Source organism: Rhinatrema bivittatum, chromosome 2 (assembly GCF_901001135.1).
Source record: "Rhinatrema bivittatum chromosome 2, aRhiBiv1.1, whole genome shotgun sequence".
NCBI lineage: Eukaryota > Metazoa > Chordata > Amphibia > Gymnophiona > Rhinatrematidae > Rhinatrema > Rhinatrema bivittatum.
The window spans coordinates 316,914,375-316,934,088 of NC_042616.1; the positions used below are offsets into that span (position 1 = coordinate 316,914,375).

Below are 19,714 nucleotides of genomic sequence, written 5' to 3' on the forward strand. Positions count from 1 at the left end.
CTCTCTCCAGCATTTCTCTCTTTCTCTTGCTTTCTTTCCTTCCTTTCAGTGTTTCCCTTCTTTCCAAGTTTCTCCTTCCCATTTCTCCCCATGTCTCTCTTTCCTCCTCACCCATCATTTCCTCATGTCCTCTTGTCTCTTCCTCTTACTGGCGGAGGTTATATCACAATGCTCCTTCTTTCAAGTCAGCATCCTCTTCTTTCTCTCCCCAGCTCGTTGCCTAGCATCTCCCTATCCCCATTCCTTTCTCCCTTCCACCCACTCAGCAGCTTCCCCCCCTCCCCCATCATCTGCTCAGTGGACTCTCTCCTCATTCTCCAACCTCCTGCCTAATACGTCCCTCCCCCCACCAGCAAGAATCTCTCTCCCTCCCCCCTTCCCCTACCACAATAACATTCATCTCCACTTTACCAGTTGTGGCTCTAGGCTCCCAATTATCCACAGGTAGCAGACTGTGCTTCTCCTCTTTCCTTTGGCAGGATGTTAGGAAATGAGGACCCTTGGCCTGAGGTGGGATTAGCACTACCTTCAGGGCTGATACCCTGCAGGTCCCATCGTCGGGAGGTGAGGTTGGCCGAGAGCAGAGGTAAACAGGAACTTTGCCAGTACCAGCCCACGTTCCCCGCAGGTTGAGCCCTTGGGTGCCAGGGCCGGCTGGTCTTAGGTGGACCTGTGTGTGGCTGGTCCCAGAGGAAACAGACAGCAGAGAGCAAGGAAAGTTAGAAAGGTCAGGTTCAGTCCAAGGTTGAGGTGCCCTTGAGGAGAGAGAGGAAGAAGGCCCTGAGAAGTGAAAGGCTACAGCAGTTCCAGAGAAAGTAGAGCAGGACCATATGGGGCAAACCCCGTAGAGAAGAAGTGCTGGAGCCGGAGCGGGTAGAATAGAGTGATGCAGCAGGACCTGTGTAATAAATCCGCTGTAACAGGTTCTAGTGGAGTAGAAGCGCTGAGGAATCCCCGGTGGAGCGGAAGCGCAGTGACAGGTGTAGTAGCATTGAGCCAGGCCCTGAGGAGCCGAGGTGCAGGGACAATGTCCTTCGGTGTAGAAGCGCAGAGCCAAGCCCGAGGAGCGGGGCGCCGAGACAGAGTCCTGAGATGTAGTAGTGCTGAGCCAGGCCCAGAGGAGCGGGATCCTGAAGAGTAGAACAGGAATCCATAGCACAGGAAAAACAGGTCCAGGGTACTGGAGACAGGCAACAGAACAGGAACCAGGGAACTCGTTGCCAAGTCAGCTAGTGGAGGAGAGAGGCTGTCCTTAAGTATCCCGGACCACTGATGTCATCAGCTGGGGACGAACCCGAAGTTTCCGCTGTTGGCCCTTTAAAGGGAGGACTGATGGCGCGTGCGCCTAAGGAGAGCCAGGGTCGGAACACTGGTCGGCGGCGTCCCTGCCGCCACATGGAGCACCGAAAGCTAGGTGGAACACGGTGGCAGTGGCTGGCCGCTGCCACAAGAACACCCGGAGCAAACAGCCAAGCCAGACATGAAGTGAGTTGAGCCCGCCGCAGGTGGCCGCCGCCAGTGGATGTAACAGTACCCACTCTCCTAGGCCCCCATCCCGGCGGTTTTGGCTTTTGAGGATGAGTGGCATGGAATTGCTTGATGAGATCTTTATCCAAAATGTTGGAGGCCGGTTCCCAACTATTCTCCTCCGGCCCGAAGCCCTCCCATGAGAGCAAGTACTCCCATCTTCTTCCACGCTTCTGCACATCCAGGACATCCTGGACTTGATATACCACATCTGCCTCGGATGAAAGTGGTTGCGGCTCAGGCAGTTTCCTGGAGGGCAAGGAAAGTACTAAGGATTTTAGCAAAGACACATGGAAGGAATTATGGATTTTTAACGAGGGTGGCAGGCGGAGCTTGTAGGTAATTGAGCCCAGATGGCGGAGTACTGGGAAGGGGCCAATGTACCGAGGTGTGAAGCATGCAGACGGGAGCTTGAGAAGGATATACAGAGTACTGAGCCACACCTTGTCACCTGGTTCAAACTGAGGACTCGCTCAATGATGGGCATCAGCAAATTATTTAGCTCTTTGGGCTGCTTTAAGCAGTAATTGCTTCGTACTGGCCCAGAGTCGATGCAGCTCCTGGGCGGTAGACTGAACCACCAAAGAAGGGACAGACAGAGGTAAAGGTAGCAGAGGAAGTGGTTGGCATCCGTAGACTACTTGAAAAGGTGAGGAACCGGTAGCTGAAGATGGGTGCGAATTTAGAGCGAATTCTTCCAATGGAAGTAGGTCTGCCCAGTCATTTTGGCTGAGATTGACATAAGCAAGAAGGAATTGCTTGAGCCAGGCCCAGAGGAGCGGGGTACATCGAGAATCATAGGGGAAATGTTGAGAGTAGAACAGGAGGTAAGCAGAGTAGAACAGCTGATGGTACTCACTCTTGTAGCGTGCAGAGATGGTTGCTGAGGTGAGGAAGGCTCTCCTGCCTACAGAACTCTTTACCTGCTCTGGGTGTGTTTGGTTCTGCCTGGTGACTTCGCTGCTTCTGCTGACAGAACTTTAGTGTACCCCATTCCTCGGGCCACTACCGTGCTCACCTCAGCAACCATCTCTGCACGCTACAAGAGTGAGTACCATCAGCTGTTCTACTCTGCTTACCTCCTGTTCTACTCTCAACATTTCTCCTATGATTCTCGACGTACCCCGCGCTGAGGGCCACTACCAGATCATTACAGAGAAGTTCCATTTAAGGAGGGATTCCCCGGGTTACCCTGCTCTGCACACCACTACCGGGGATATAAGCTTGAGCTACCTGGTATTCTGGACTGTGCCTCTCTTCCCATTGATGGGAAGCTTCTACATTTCCAGTATAATAAAGTTTATTTCACTTGTGTCAGTCTCAGCTGAGGCTAGCCTATCGTGGTGAGTTCTCACAGGGCTCCTCCCTGTGGGTGGAGCCAACTCTCACCATGATCCAGGGTCTACAACATACCAGTTTCTAACACTTAGTAGGCTCTGGAGCCCGTTCCTGGAATCTCAGATCAATATGAATAGCCAAGGCAATGAGTGCTTTGAGAGATGGAGGAAGGTCCCAAGCTGCAAGTTCATCTTTTATTCTTCCAGAAAATCCCTGCCAAAAAATGGCAGTTTGGCTATCTTCACCCCCAACTGAGTTCAGAAGGTAAGGTATGGAATTCTACCACACATTCATCAGAAAGATTGCCTTGATGAATATGAAGGAGTACTGTCTCAGCGGGCATGATGCACCCAGGTTAATCAAAGATCAGATGGAACTGTTGAATGAAATTGTCCAAATTTCTGAGAAACAAATCTTGTTCACACAAGGGGGAGGCCCAAGTGAGAGTAGGACTGTCCAACAGGGAGAGTATATACATATTGTCAAGATTACGTCAGAGTAAAAACAAATTGGCTCTAACTCAAATTGCATTTTGCCGATATTAAGGAATCCTCTGCACCCTTTAGGATCACCACCATACCTTGGAGGTGGTAGGAGTTGAATCATGGACTCACCAGTCCGGATAGGTACAGTTCAGGGTTTATCAGAACTGTAACTGGGACTGAAGCTGAACATTGAACTTTATTTCATCTAAACACTGTGACAGAGTCTGTAAAGAGTCTTTTACTTGACTGAGTTGCTGCTGGCCAGTTGCATGAAATGGTGCAGGAAACTAATCAAGTCTGTTTTTTGCTCCTGTATCTGGGTGATCAAGGTAGCGTGGCTCATCATGGGGACATGTTCACCAAGCTCATGGCCTCAGCAACCTGTACGGAATGAGATGAGCATAAGCACCTCTTGCCATGGAGCAACCTCGTGAACAGGGCCCCAAGACTCATGCCAAAGGTGGGTGGGCAGGTTTTAGCACAGGCCCGACTAAGACAGAGTTCAAGAGTCTATACCAAGGCAAAGCTGAGGCTGAGGACCTGGTGCAGGCAAGGCTGACAACTTGACCCAAGGCTGATGGCTTGACCCAAAGGCTGATGACTTGAGATAAGGCTGATGGCTTGCATAGAACGAGGCTGAAAACTGAAGTGAAGCTGAAGACTGCAGTGGAGCAGAAGTCTGAAGCAGAGCTGCAGGCAAAGACTGAAGCAGGAATGAAGGCTAAAGACAGAAGCAGAACTGAAGTCTGATGACTGAAACAAGACTGAGGGTTGGAGCTGAAGAGTAGCCAAACACTTGGAGCAAGATGAGAGCAGGAACAAGCTGAAGACTGGAACCGACAGATACCAAGCAAGTCTGGAACCAGGAGACCTTCTTGCTGAGGCAAAGCTGAGGATGAAGAACCTTTTTATAGGGCAACCAGCAAAGACGTCATCCAAGGGCAATCCTGGCTTTTCCCGCCAAGGGCCCTTGAACTGCTCACACAAGCATTGGATGTAGGAGCAGCAGCGGCGTCATCCACTGCACAAAGCACAAACGCCAGGTCAGTGTTGAGTCAAGTAAAGCTGCTCACAGGTCCATCCTGTGAGTGATGAGTCTAACACAAATAAGTTATTTGCAGTCTATTCTCTTATTCCTTCAGACAGATAAGTATCCACAATCCACTTCTTCATCTCAAGCTAAATGAAATGCAGAGCCAAACTTCATTTGGAATTTGTTTAGAAAGCAAATATCTGTTCCTCAGATAAAAGATGCAGGACTCTTCTGGTATTCTGTGACATTAGTGAGATTAGTCTCACCCAATTCAGCACTGCTTACCTATTGTGATTGCAACAAAAAATTCATCTGGGTCTTGCCCACAAGTTTAAATCCATCAGTATATTACTTTTGAACCATAAGGACAATACAATGGAGCTGTTACTCTTTCTCTACAGTAACATAATCAAGGGTACTACCATGGCATGGTGACTGCTACTAACTCTCCCCTTGCCCCTTAGCAAAGCAAGTCCTTTCAGTGTCTCTCCCTTTGCTGGTCCTGCTGCTCACTGCATCTTACAGACAGTGGGCCCTGTATAGAGGAGTGTCTAGCTGGGTTTCTCCAACTCCTAACATTCCCTCCTGGGTCTTCAGAAATGTTATTGCTAAATGCAAAATGGAAGCCCTAATGGAGCTTACGTCTCCTGCTCCTATAGCAAGAAGTTTCTCTCTTCACTCAGCTCAGTTCTCCATTGGGCCTCACCCATGTTCCAGCTCCTCTCCTTGAACTCTCTCTTCATACTCTAGAATCCTCTCTAAAATCCCACCCCCTACTGCTCCGGCTCACTCTTTGCCTTATGCCAGGGGTGAAATGGGATTAGTCCATTCCATATGTTGGGGTAATGGCTAAGAGCTTTACTTTATTCAATTTTCATGACTTTAAGGTGATGCTTTTTGCAAATAGTAGAGCTATTGCCAGTCTTCTGTGGTGACTTTCTAATTTGTAATTCACAGAGAGCCCATGAAGAGTACTTATTGTGAGCTCCTGTAGGATTTTGTCAGTCAGTACAGTATTAATCACATGTGCCACACTTTGTTATTTTAACTATTCCAGCACGGTGAACCTAATCATCATTCTTCAGTTTTTCAAATGGTGACGTAGGGGGATGAAATGTAGACATCTTTGGCATTTTGTTGAAAACCCCACTAGATTACTGTGGCTGTCCTTTGCTGTGCTTATACAATAACAATGGTAACCTCTGTTCAAGGATTATAGGGAAAGAAAGGAGAATTAGTATAACACATTTGCTGATAACAAGAAACATGCATTGTAAAACTAATGGTTTCAAAGATAAGTAACTGTAAACTTGCCTGACTATTGTGCTGTGTTTGTGAAAAACTTGCTAATTGGCACTACATGACCACATTGGAATTTTCTTTGACAATCACATACCTCATGACGTGGTCTGTATCTGGAAGAGTGGGACTGCCGATAGGCAATTGAACATTACTTGTGAAGGAGGAGAAAGCAAATAAGAATGGATGCTGACCCACACCGTATCTTCTGCAGAGTACAGGTTAAGCAACACCTTGCACTAATCCTTAAGCCTAAATCTTCTTGTGCATAATATAATTAAAGAAAAATGGAGTACGACCCAAAAGTCATAATTGGGCCTCACCAACCTGAATGGAATTCCAAGTCATGATCCAACTTGAAATCCAGTTCAGATTAGCCAGTCCCAACTCTGCTTCTGGCCATTCCTATTTTTCCCTTTCTTTTTAGACCTCTTTGCACTTCCCAGAGCCCTGCTTTATCAACAGATGCCAAAAGTGTTACAGCTGCTACCTGTTGCAGGTGTGGACCCTTGGAACGAGGGGGAGTTGGTGCTATCTGGGGGGAGGGGTCCCGCAGGTCCCCACTGTCGCCAGGCAGAGCTGGCGAGAGCAGAAGCTCAAATGGAGCTTTGCCAATACCAGCTCACATTACCCTTAGGTTGAGCCCTTGGGTGCCGGGGCCAGCTGGTCTTAGGTGCAGGCCTCTGAGGTGGTAGAGATCCGTGAAGAAGGAAGGCGTTGCAGGCCAACATGAAGAAGAAGCAGTGAGAGGACAGGTCTCAGAGAACAGGACCAGATTCAAGCTGTGCTCAGGGCAGGTGGAGTTCTATCAGAGTCGGAGTCCCAGCAGAGGTCTGAGGCAAGCGGAAAACAAACAGAGTCAGAGTCCAAGCCAAGGTCAACACAGAGATCCGTTTGAGGGAAATAAGGAATAACAAAGGCAGGAACAGAGGATGCCGAAGGTTAGGAGAAGCGATGCTGAAGACTGACCATGAAGAAGACAAAGATAAGAACTCAGGAGCATAGATGGGAATGCAAGGAGCAGGGGCAGGAACAATGCTGTGGCAACTCATTCTACCAGGAGGTCGTGGACCTATTGACGAGGCACTGGAGGGGCATCCAGGAAGTCCTTTTGAAGTTCTGAGCTGATGAAGTCATCAAGGGGCACCCTCTTCAGGATTCCCAAAGCTAGCCCTTTAAATTGAGTACTGTTGGTACCCACACGCCCTAAGGAGAGGGAAGCCCGGTGGACAGCAGCCTTGGAGGGAGATCACGCACGGTGGCCCACCTCATGGCAGGCAGAGGAGCTGAGCCAGTGTCGGAGAATCCCAAAACTCAATCCCAGAAAAATAGGGATGAAGAGAAAGAAAAATAATTTTCAAATTGAGAGCTGCGAGTGGAATTAATCATCAGTAGTATATGATCTAAACTCATTTGATGTTTAGGCAGAGCAAAATCCATCAGTAAGTTGTCCAGAAGTAAACCTTATTGAGGGCCATGGAAAGTACAATTATTGAGAGCCTGATTTTCAAAAGCATTTACACATGCAAAATGTGGTTTTATGCACATAAACAGCCTTTTTGAAAATTGCCCCAGGAGCTGTGCACATAAAAGTCTGCATGGAAGTGATTTTGTGTGGACTTTTCTGTGTACTTGAAAGAGACGTTCCATGAGGGGGAATTGGGAATGTAAATGTACATCTATATACATTTATGCCTCCTTCCAAGGAGATAAACTGACTTGCAGGTTTTCTGCAATTTGTTTTTAGCCTATGCATACACAGACTTAAACCTGGCCCTTAGTGCAATACTGCACAACAGCCAGGGTAAGAAGGTGGGATCTAGTAGTTTTCCATCCTGCTTTCTGCACTCATTTTTAACCTAGAATGCCGGTTCCGTCACAACTGCATTCCCTCCTGAAAGCTTATTTCTCAGCAATACTCAATTCTGCCCTTGGTTGGCGCGCGGAATACCACTGGTTACAAGTTGCGTTTCTTTAATTATTTGCCAAGGAAAGTATTTCTTACCTAAGGGCTGTAACTCTGCTTCCCAGCTTTTTTGCAATGCCCTGGCTTTCTCTGTAACTTCAGAAATCCCCTGTACAAACTCTTGCATCTCAATCAGGAAAGCCGTGTCATTTCCGGGTAGGCTGCCCTGGCCAGTTCGCAACCTGAAAGCATTTTAATGAAAGAAAAAAAGCAAAATTCGCATTCATTAAGAACATCAACTAAAAGCTTATGTAATAGATAAATAATGGTCTGACATCGATTTCAGAATTTCACTAACGGAATCCCTTTTTTTCCCCATCATATTTTAACTGCTGACACAATTCTCATCTTTCCTTTATCTTTCAGTGTGACAGTCCATCTTTTCAGACTAGCAAGTGGGCAAGCGTGGGGAATTTAGGGACACAGAAGTTGGTTCATATCTGCTGGATATTCTCCACATTTTCTGAGTCCCTGCTGGCTGACCCATTGCAGCTCGGAGTTAATGATTCAGTTCGCCCACTTCTGATGTGGTTCCAGTTCCTCTATTTCTCCTGGCTGGAACAAAGGTGGGTGTGAGATGGCAGCTCACTTGGGGTTAAGAGTTCAAGTCTAAACTGAGATGGTTAAGTTAGACATCTAACTGATTTTCAAGTACTAGATGGCTGCTTAAATGAACCACATAGAAGAGGGATTTTCAGGGACTCCAGAGGGCACTGCAACCCACTGGTGCTCCTGCCACCTCGCTTTCCTTGCAGCAGTCAGCCAGGTATTGCAAGATTGCCATTCAACTGCACACTTCTCCCAGATGCCTTGTGGTTGACCCTGGAGGTCACCATAATCCACCTGGATTTGGGCTACTGCCACCCTGTGTTCTTTACAGCTGGGCAGAGATGGGGAGGTTACAGTTCATTTGCATTCTTCTCCCAGCTATTGTGGTGGTCAACACTTGGTGGTCACCACAACCCTCCCGGCCTTAGACTGCTGCCAATCTGGGCTCTTGGCAATAGGAATGCGCATGGAAAAAAAATGTTCATTTTGGTTCACTATTTCAGTTTATTTGGTGCCGTTATTTGTTTAGTTTGGTTTGGGTCCAACAGTTGTATTCATTTATTCATGTCATTTGTTCTCCATTAAAGTCAATAGGTGAAGCAGTGCATCCTATTTGGGGCTCTAACATTGGGGTTTTCTATCCAATTTTAATGAAACTTGCAGATAGGCATAAGCAACAGAGAGAAGAGCACTCCAAGACACCACGAATGAGGCATGGCCAGTCCAAGGGACTGTGATGGGAGAAAGTACACAAACAGTGTCTAGAACACCCCATGATAGTGTGAAGGGGCAAAGCAAACAGTATAACTAAGAGAGAGGCAAGGAGGATCAGGTCGGGCAGCAACAGTGATGTAACAGCACAAGCAAGATGCTGAGAGTTAAAACTGTGAGCATCCGTTCACTGTAGCTGACTAGCTGTGCACTCAGCCTTCCTGCCACTCCCATGGAAATTCAGGGAAACACAACAGGGGGAGGTTTATTTTAATGAAGATTCATAAAAATACAAGTGAAGAGACCAAACTAAATTTTTAATCCAAGTTTAATCCACTCAGCAACTATTGTTTCACCGAAAACTGGCATCAAACGTGAAACTCTGAACTAACGGAACACCATTAACCTTCGTCACCTGCCAATTTTTCAAAATCTATTTTAAATTGTGTAAGAATTGAGTTCACTACTGTTATAATGTGAAATATTCCATGTGGTACACATTTAGGTTTTCCAAAGTAGCTACTGTATTGTATTTAATATTTATTGCATTTGATTTATATTCTGCCTTTCAGCACTTCAAAGCAGATTGCATTCAGGTACTTCAGATATTTCTCTCTCCTCAGAGATCTCACAATCTGAGTTTATACCTCAGCTACTTTATTTTATGCTATTTTTCTTTATTCTTTCTGTATAATACACACTTTTTTAAAGTCACTTTGACTGTACAATGTACACAATTATTTTTAAAATTATGATTTGTGTGACTATGGTGGTTCTTGATTCTTTGAGAAATTTTTGAAATGAAATCTTTAGATTTGAGTTAATATATTTCTTTTGACTTACCAAGTAACGATTCTGTGGACATTCATATTTATATGTGACTGGACCTTCAAACTGGGTCCATGTCTTTGAGTATGTACTAGAGGGGTGTTCTGCCCCAGCAGTGGGTACATGTTTGTGTCTGTATATACTGTGCTTAGTGCTGAAACACCTTTTGTTACCCACGATATAAACCTGTGAGCCTTGCTTTTAAGAGAGCTTGCCCTTAAGAGAAGTTCCCTTCATCCTTTGTCTTCTCTCACTTGGGAAGGGTCTGTATGCCCTCTGCAGCTTCTTTAGTAAAAACATCTTAGAATGATGCATATTGAGGCGGGAACCCCGGCATCACTGGGGTAGTTGGCATGCAGGGTAAAGGAGTGACCTCCATCAGGCATTTACCATGACAATCTGGGCCCCATCGTAAAAGCTCCAGAGTAGCCCAATTGAATTGAGGCATATGCTGCTGCAGCCATGGTAGCCCCAGCACTATAGGGTGCATGGCCTTCTCTAAAACAAAGAAGGAAATAGTTTCAGAATGGAGAGCACCAGTCCGCAGACATACTGGTTCAGTGAGCTGAGTTACTTCACCTGGCAAGGGCTCTCCATGAATTGAAGATAGGAGTAGCGGGGATTTCATAGTGGTAGTGGGAATCCGCAAGTGCTCCACTAATCATTAAAGAATGAAGTTACCTCCTGCCCCTGAGTCCACTAGGGCAAGAGTCTGATACTCTAAGGGTCTGCAGATCAAGGATACAGGAAGAGAGAGCAGAGGAGAGGGGGCAGTAAGACCTAAGAAGAGTCCTCCCGCAGGACTTATGTCTGCCAGTTTCCCGGACATATAGGGCATTTTTGAACAGCATGGCCAGCTTGTCCACAGTACATGCACAGCCCCAGTTTCTTCCGTGTCCTTCTCTCTTTAGCTATCAGATGGCTGTGGCCTAATTGCATTGGTTCTTCCTCGCCAGCCACTGGAACTGGGGGAACAGGCCTGGGTGTGGACTTAACTCGAGTTTCACCCTGAAAGGTTCTTCTGGGAGTCTTGGCCTCTTGAACCTTGTCAAGAAGTTGGCGATCAATTCTTGTTGCCAACTTCACTAGTTCAGCCAAGGTCTCAGGCATTTTAAGAGCAGTGAGCTCGTCCTTCAGACAAGAGTTCACTCCTTCAAAGAAGAGGGTCCTCAGGCATTTAGGGCCCCAATGTAATTCAGATGCCAGTGTCTTGAATTCGATAGCGAAGTCAGCCAAAGGTTTATTACCTTACTTTAGGTGAACCAAAGAAGATCCTGCAGTGGTATACCGGGCAGAGTCATCAAAAACTGATTTGAATAGCTCGAGGAATCCTTCAATGTCATGTAGAATAGGATCCTCGTGCTCCCACAGTGAAGAGGCCCAAGTCAACGCTCTTCCGTCCAGATAAGACAAGATATAGGTGGTCTTGGCATAAGCTGTGGGGAAATGGCTAGGTTGCAGGGAGAAGTGCATGCAAAACTGATTAATAAAACCTCTGCATCTCCAAACGTTCCCCGAGAAGCGTGTAGGAGCAGATAGAGGTACAATAGTCTTGACCGTCACTTCTGGCGGTGTAGCTCCTTTACCTGTGGTGGTAGGTAAATTCATCTGTGTGTGCAGCAAGTTGAATGCAGTAGTCAAAATCTCCAGAGCACTCTGCTATTCGGAGATTCACTGGGCCAGGCCTGGAATGGCCTGCAATGTGGTGAGCTGAGCCGAATCCATGGAGTTAGCAATCTGTTGTGGTTAAGCGGTGTTTGGGTGGATTCTTGGGTACTGATGCAGATGACCATGCCCAGGGGGAGGAGCCCAGTGAGGCGTGGCGCCTCACTGGGCTCCTCCCCCTGGGCATGGTCATCTGCATCAGTACCCAAGAATCCACCCAAACACCGCTTAACCACAACAGATTGCTCGGCTAAACGCAGACGCACAAACACAAACAGTTCTTTTATTAAACAGCTTGAAGTGTACCACCAGAGGTGGCAATAGTGAGGTAGTCTGGATGTAGCAGTCTTGGGACCCTCGGCAGAGGGGACCCTTCTCACCCCGTTGGTATAGGGGAATTTCGGTGTAGGTTTCCCAGCAAGGCAGCACTGTGGATAAGAAAGACTGAGAGTTAGATTACTCACTAGATGGTTGCTGTTGGTATGCGATTCTACCAGGTTGAAGAAGTTGGTCGTGGCACTGAGGCAGGGAGAGCAGGCCCTTGAGGAGCAAGTACCTGATTCCTGTAAGGTATCTGAAATAAAGCAGAGGGCCCCCAAGGAGCAGGTACCCAAGTTAGCAATACCCCAAAGGGCAGAGAGAGAGCTTCCAGCGGCAGCACGGAAACAGCAGAGTAGCTTTGATCCGGCCGAGACCAATCCTTTGCTAACTCAACAAGCTAGCAACTTAGTACAGGCTAAATACCCGGATGGCGTGACGTCAGAAGAGGGGAACGCCCCCAAGGTTCGTGCCAATGTTGGAATAAAGACATGGGTGGTGTGCGCGCGCGCACCCTAGTAGGCCCTTGGGAGGAGCATGGCAGGAGGCAGCACCATAGCCGTTCCGGGGACGCCGGAGAGGTCGGCTTGTAGACACGGCAGCAGCCATTTTCCCAAGGGAAGCGGGAAGAGCCGTGAACAAGGTGAGGCAAATGGGGCGAAGCCGTCTAGCACCGGACGCAACACTTGTTGCATATCCACAATGATAATTTACCATTTTATCTCCCGCAATCACTTGTAATTAGAGCAATAGGAACACCATTGAGGTCTCCCATCGGAGAAATATTATTGTATCCCACTAATTGGTAATCTTCAGTTTTCCCCAGGTTCGATGTACAGCAAATTTTATTTCTTAAGCACAAAAGGGATTACAAGTGATCAAGCGGTAATTAATTTAGAGACAGGCAAGATGCATCCATTCCATTATTATCCACATTTGCATTTTCAGAATACTGATTACTTTGCTTAGTTACTTAGTAATTTACTTTGAAACAAGTAAAGGATAAAGATTTGACAGATGGTTAATTCCAATATCTGTTATATCTATTTGCAAAAAAATACTTATCTATTACAATGCTATATACATTTCTTCACACAAGTTTGAAATATATAATTTACAAAAACCTGGCAGATGTGTTTGCACATGATCTAGTATGTGATATAATTGATGTGACTGTGATATTCTAATTCAAAATGATTCTATTAGTGTATTACATTGGGAAAGCCTATGTGGCCAAACTCGCTACTTCATATAAATGTCCTAAATGTTCCCCACCTAAAGCTTCTTTAATGCACTATTTATGGGATTATGCTGTTATACATGTGTCTGGCGAAGTTTACAACAACATTTAGCATCTTTGATTGCTAACCCATTTCCGTGGTCAGCTGCCTTCTGTTTAATGCAGTGATTCTCAACCCTGTCCTGGGGACCCCCCCAGCCAGTCGGGTTTTCAGGATATCCACAATGAATACGCATGAGAGAAAATTTGCATGTTATGGAGGCAGTGTATGCAAATTTTCTCTCATGCATATTCATTGTGGATATCCTGAAAACCCGACTGGCTGGGGGGTCTCCAGGACAGGGTTGAGAACCACTGGTTTAATAGGTCATGATAATTCCAACTCTATTCTCAAGAAAGCTGGCAAGATATTTTTGTTTAAAGGATGCCTTAAAGTTTCTGTTGGTAAAATGGATGGATACTACGAACCCGTCTTTGGAATTTTGGAGATTGGCGCTGCTTGATTTATTCTTGCTGGAGCAGAGATCAGTGCCGATCAGCTCCAATAAGAAACAGCTACTTTTTCAGCAAGTATGAAGAGAATTTCTGGACCCTTTGCCAGCGTAACTGAAACATAGAGTTCACTATACAATTACTTAATAATGCAGAGGAATATTTTTCTTCATCTTGGCAGACATCAATGGTTTTGTAGTAATGGTATCCATGGGAACATGAGAGATGACGTTGCAGCCAATTGAATAGCCCTACCTTCTGAGTATTATTACTTCCTTCATTATATAATATTACTTCTCTTCTTTACATAATATTATGTTTCATTTTTCTTCTTCTTCCTGTGACACATGCTGGGGGGGGGGGGGTGGTTTAGGGGAGGGCGGGGTTAAAGAGGGTTTATATACTGTATTTGTTGTAATTTCGGTGATAATTATGGCATATTTGTGTTTTATTTCCATTGTTGTACCGGACTTATAAAAAGATTATAAAAATCTATGGGGCCAATATTGAATAGGCCTGTCAGTGGACAAGTTATCTGGCTAAAGTTAGCTGGATATCTTGTCCTGTGTATTGACCTGGAAAAACGTCCTGCTGAATATACTTGCCTAAAATTATCCAGCTACATGTAGCCGGATAACTAAAAACCTAACCAGCTATGACTGAAAATGACCAGTTAGTTTTTTAGTTACCCAGCCATGTGTGGCTGGATAATTTCCTATTTAACCGGATATCTTGAAAAGATATCTGGTTAAGTAGCGCTGCTACATAGCACAAAAAAAAAAAAAAAAAGAGTAGAAATGGAGCCTGCAGCCCGATCCCTTCCTTTCCCCTCAAAATTTCACCTAAGGCCCTGTTGGGCCATGCATGCCCCATCCCCTAACCCCTCCTAAATGTGTGATCATGACCTGGTCCACAGAGCAGGTTTCCACCCCGATTCCCACCCCCACCCCCACTCCCCCAACTCCTTTCCTGCTTCAATTCAAATATGTCCATTAAGGCTGCCCTGCCCCTCCCCCCCCCGCCTCCAGACTCCACAACCATCAGTGCCTGACCTGGGCCACGCCCTCAACCTTCAGACCCTTCCCCACCCTTTGGACCACTCCCTATCGACCAATATTGGAAAATCTTTGCTGGGAGCAAGGTAACACACATACCCGCTCCTGGCGCTCCCGTGTTGCCTCTGATATCAGACGTGCCGGAAGCACCCGGAGCAGGCAAGGGGTAAAATTTAAAGGCTCGTGCGGGCATCCATGTGCGCGTGGCTCCCGGTGCGCACTCACGGACGCGCTGATTTTATAACACGCACACGTCGTCACGCACAGGTTATACAATCTGCTGCCTGCGCGCACGTGATTTTATAACTCACCCACGGCGAAGTGATCAGACCTTTGCCAATTAAGGAGGGGGCCGGGAAGGAACTTCCCTATCCCCCTGACTGACCACCCTACCCTACACCTACTCTATTTTTTTTTTGTTTGTTTCAAAACTTACCTGCTTCTTTGAGCAGAAGTAAGTTGGCAAGGGTTGGCCGGCTGCCGGCGCGCGCAATTCACCGGGACAGCGCAAAATGGCGCTGTCCTGGCCAGTCCCCCGCCTATTCCCCGCCCCTTTTCAACAACCCGGCCCTTCCGCCTGTACCGGGCAATAAGCGCTTGGCCGGGCGGTGTTGAAAATGCGCTCGGCCTGGCGCCACACACGTATCTCCCAGTATTTGCACGCACCGGGTTTTGAAATTTTACCAGTAAGATTTTTCCTTGCTCCCAGCAGGGATTTTCCGATATCGGGGTGGATGGGGAGGGGTGGCTCACTCTGCAGACACTGAAGGTGGGAGGGTCTTTTGGGGGGGGGGGGGCAGGGGAGGTGGTGTAACCTTAATGAACATATTTGTACTGACGCGGGAAAGGGGTTGAAGGGGGGCCCAGTTTGCAGATCGGGACATGATCACCTAGGGGTAGATTTTAAGAGAAGCGCGTGTGGGTTACATTTGTGCGCGCTACCCATGTGGGGGTGCACAGCCCGACAGGGTCTTATGTAAAAGTTTGAAGGAAGCAAAGGGGGATCAGGCCGCAGGTCTTTTTTACTTCTGCTTTTGTTGCTGTTGTTATGAGACAGTGTTATTATTCAGATATCTTATGAGGATATCCAGTTAAGTAGGAAGTTATCCGGCCCTATAAGGCCGGATAACTTTAGATCTGCTCTGAAGCTGGTCTAAAGTTATCCAGCTACTTTAGCTGGTTATAGTTAAAAATCAGCTAAGTTAGCCAGATAATTTAACTCCTTCCTGAAACGCCTCTTTTTTTTATTCGGCTAGATTTGAGCCAGAAAATGAGTTATCTGTCTAAAATCTAGCCAGAAAAGGTGCTGAATATACAAAAGCTTGCCATCTAGACGGATAACTTTTGAGTTATCCGTCTAGGTGTCTTTGAATATTGATCCCCAGAATAAGCAGATGGCATCTCTGCAGGTACTTTTTCCTGGGACAATTTTTCAAAGCGAAAGGGTGCAAAGTCCATGTGTAAATGTTACCCTCACACTTTGCAAATATGCAGGCAGACATGAATATTGCTTAGGGGTGTGCATTCATTTAAACAAAATGGAAAATGTTAACAAAAATTGCCCCAGCGGTGACTCCATTAAATCTTAATCCTCCTGTCTCTAGTTTCATTGCACACCCTGTCATCACCTCTACTTCATTTTCTGGCAGGCCACATCATAGACACCCTCATTTTCCTCCATTTTAACATCCCTCCATTCTTCCAGTCAGCTTTGCTGAATGCCTGTGGTTCTGGTAAGTCTTACTTTGTTGATTAATGCAGCGTGAGGCATCCCTGGATCCAGGGTCTTCAGTAGATTATTTTTTTATTTTTACAGAATAGGGTTGCCAACTGACCCCAGGTCAACTGATCCAGTCCTGGCTTTGCCCCATTGCATGCAGGGATTTGTAGTTCTGATTGTCTCATTGATTTCCCTAAGAAAATCAGACCCGTACGTAGCCGGTCAACTGCTCAGGGAGATACGGGGCCTTTTTACCCCCCCCCCCCCCGGCCCCTCCAGCCCGTCCAAGGGGGTCCTTCAAGCCAGGAGTCCCCACCTCTACCCACCCCCACCCCTGCTCTCCCGGACCTGACTACTGGCCCTCCCGATACACCAAGGACCCGCTCGACCTCCCTGTCCCCCACACCACAGCCTCGTCAGGCTGGATGCGCTCCAGCGGGTGCCTTTCCGGGATGCCCCGAAGGCGGCTCTAAATGGTCTGGTATACCACTGGGTGCACCAGACTACCCGCTCTAGCCGCTCAGATACACTTTGGCGGAGGGTATTGGGCGGTGCGCAAAAGCCCCGGTGGGAGCAGTTCTACTCGGAACTGGTTCCGAAGCCCACCGGGGTCTTGAGCTGGCGCATCGCCCACGGGGCCGTCGCAATAGGCAGCCTGCTGGTGCGCATCAGGGGATCAGGAGGAGGGTGCGAATTCTGCCGGGAGGAAGACACGCTGGAGCACGTCTTCCTCCGATGTCCCCGGTTGACACCTTTCCTCGCAGAGTTGAAGGCCCCCCTCCTGCGTTTTTGGCTGCAATTCAGCCCTCACCTATTCATTTATGGCCGCACCACCTCGAACAGTAGGAGATTGAGGGCCAGGGACCATCTTGTTAACTACATCGTAGCCTCTGCAAAGCATGTCATACACAAGACAAGGACCGTGGCGTCGGAAGGCGGTGCCCTGGAAGACTGCGTGGTCCTTTTTCGCTGCGTGGTGCGGGCCAGGGTGAGGACTGAATATGAGCACGCTGTAGCCAAAGACACAACAGACGAATTCATCTGGAAATGGGCAGTAGCGAACGGGCTCTGTGAGGTTCTCGGCGGACTCCAGCCTTCGCTAATAGTACACATTTAGGCTTTTGTTTTAGGGCAGTGGCGCACGCCCTCCACGGAGCGCGTGTACTGGAGAAGTGAGGCGTTCCCGCCCTTAGCCAGCCACGAGCCTCGGGGTCCTGCTTGGGCAGACGGGAGTAACCTGGAAGCCTCCCTGCCAGGGTTACGGTCCCCTTCCCCTCCTCCCAGGCCAATGAAGATGGCCAGTCCTCTTGCAGTAACCCTGGGAGTATACCTGGCAGTGGAACCCCTGTCCCATCCCGTCCCCATATTCTGAGCTCAGAACTAGGGACAACTCTGAGCAGCTAAGTCACAACAACACCACGTGACTCCTGCTCAGGTCAATTAGTGTGGCCCTGTGGGAAGCAGGGCCACAGTCGTATCTTGGATTTTGTCGGGAGGAAAGGCTAACGCCACCCTCCCAGAGTGTACAGGGATGGCCTGAAATAGTCCCTAAGAAAATCAGAACTACAAATCACTGCATGGCAGGAGAACAAAACCAGGGCTGGATCAGTCTGTCTGATCGACCTGGAGTCAGTGGGCAGCCCTATTACAGAATGACTTACATTGGTAAGAGAAAGCTTTAAAGGTACACATGCAGGATAAAATTTGACCAAAAAAATGATTTGTATCTTCTTACCAGGAGGTGGTGTTTTTGTCAGCCACGTAACTAACATTCTTACAGCTTGATCCAGAATTACAAAAGAGGCTCTGAACAAAAGGGTAGAGACCGTGACTTGGTAAATTTCGAGGTTCCAAATAGCCTATAAAAAAAATTAACATATAAATCTGTGAAACTAGAGACTGAAACCTGAGCATTACCAACACTTGTTAAATTAATCCTCATTTTAAAGCTTGTTTAACCCATCATGTCGTGCACGTAGAAGCCAATCCCTTTACTATTGTTTGTTTCTTCTATTTTCTTTACAAAATCCAAAGAAAGGGACATTGATACTGGAAAATAACTAAGAAGCTTACTGAAGTCTCAATGTTTTCCTATTCCAGGTGCATGATTCACAAATCTTATAAGTCCTGTGCTGGAAATGCTCAGTAGACATCAGAAATCAATTTAACTCAAGGAGTTTGTCCTGTCTGAGTTTATTTCACAATGGATCATGAAAAACAGAAAATGGAAATGGAAAACCTACAACCTAATACATCTGCAGGGATGGTTAACTCTGCTCCCTGAGGACATAAACAGGTCTGTTTTCCAGGTTAAAAGATGTATATTATATGAGTGACTCAGAGAACGTATGACACACCTAGAAAAATGCTTTCAAAAAGTGTTTCTCTTATTCGAATCATAAACTTGTGACAGCAGTTTTTGTGCATTCGATCAATTACCATATGTTGTGATCACTGCCCCCTGCTCTTATTAGGATACAAATGTACAAAACCACAAACAGCTCTGCAAATGTGATTCTGCGTGTTATAATTGTGACTATCATGCAGAATCGGGTTTGTGAAATTTTGCATGCACTATTTGCCATTTTATTTTTCCTGAAAATGTATGTGCATTGTGGTCGAATTTTACAAAATGCACGCAGAAGTCCAAACTCCTCCCCATCTCCGCAGCCAGCAATGTATGTCTTGATGGGGACTTTACCCAAGCAATCCTGAGGAAATCGCAATCTGCCATTAATCTCGTGTTGCCAATTTTATTTGCCTTTCTAATTGATGTTAGCATTTCACTGTTTGTTTCCTCATCCTGGCCAGGTAGACAGAAATATACTCCCACTGCTTTACTCTTACCAATTACACATGGAATTTCTATCAATACACATTCCACACTGCATTTAGTTTCTTGAAGGCCTTTTATCCTAGTACCACTCCTCCAGCAATTTGATCTGCCCTGTTATTTCAATATAGCTGTACTCTGGTATCACATTAGTTATCTTACTTTCTTTCACCAAGTCTCTGAGATGATGATTATGTCTATTACCTCATTTAGTGCCATACATTCTCTCTCACCAGTCTTAGGGCTAGATTCATCAATCTATCTCATACAAAAGGAAGAGGGGTGTGTTTTATGATAACAGCCTATTTATCGCAATGTGCGCTTAGTGCTTCGAATAGGTATTACCACAGAGTGCGATAATCTTTTGCACATTGCAGTAATACCACAATTATTGCAGTTCCTACCTGCAACCAGTGTGAGAGGGGGGGATGGAGAAAAAGAGAGAGAGGAAGAGAGAGAGAACGCCTCTGGAGGTGGCACTATAGTAAGCAGTTATTTTTGCTACTATAGGAGGCCCACTTAGTAACTCGAGGTGAGGTTTAGGTAGTAGTGTTAGAGGTTAGGGGACACTTTGACATGCAGAGTGAGACGTACAAACAGAACAGTACACTCTTCTGAAGATTTGATGTCCTTCAGAGTGAGGAAACTCACACAA

General features: G+C 46.7%; 1 protein-coding gene across 1 annotated transcript in view; it reads right to left on the reverse strand.

Annotated features, from left to right (window-relative positions):
• ABCA13 (ATP binding cassette subfamily A member 13) overlaps window positions 1-19,714 on the reverse strand; it is a 929,477-nt gene that overhangs the window by 818,710 nt on the left and 91,053 nt on the right. Inside the window, exons 4-5 of the mRNA XM_029587089.1 lie at window positions 17,962-18,085; window positions 7,688-7,830 (exon numbers count right to left, since the gene is read on the reverse strand). Coding sequence (XP_029442949.1) covers window positions 7,688-7,830; window positions 17,962-18,085 — 267 coding nt within the window. The remainder of the gene's footprint in view (window positions 1-7,687; window positions 7,831-17,961; window positions 18,086-19,714) is intronic.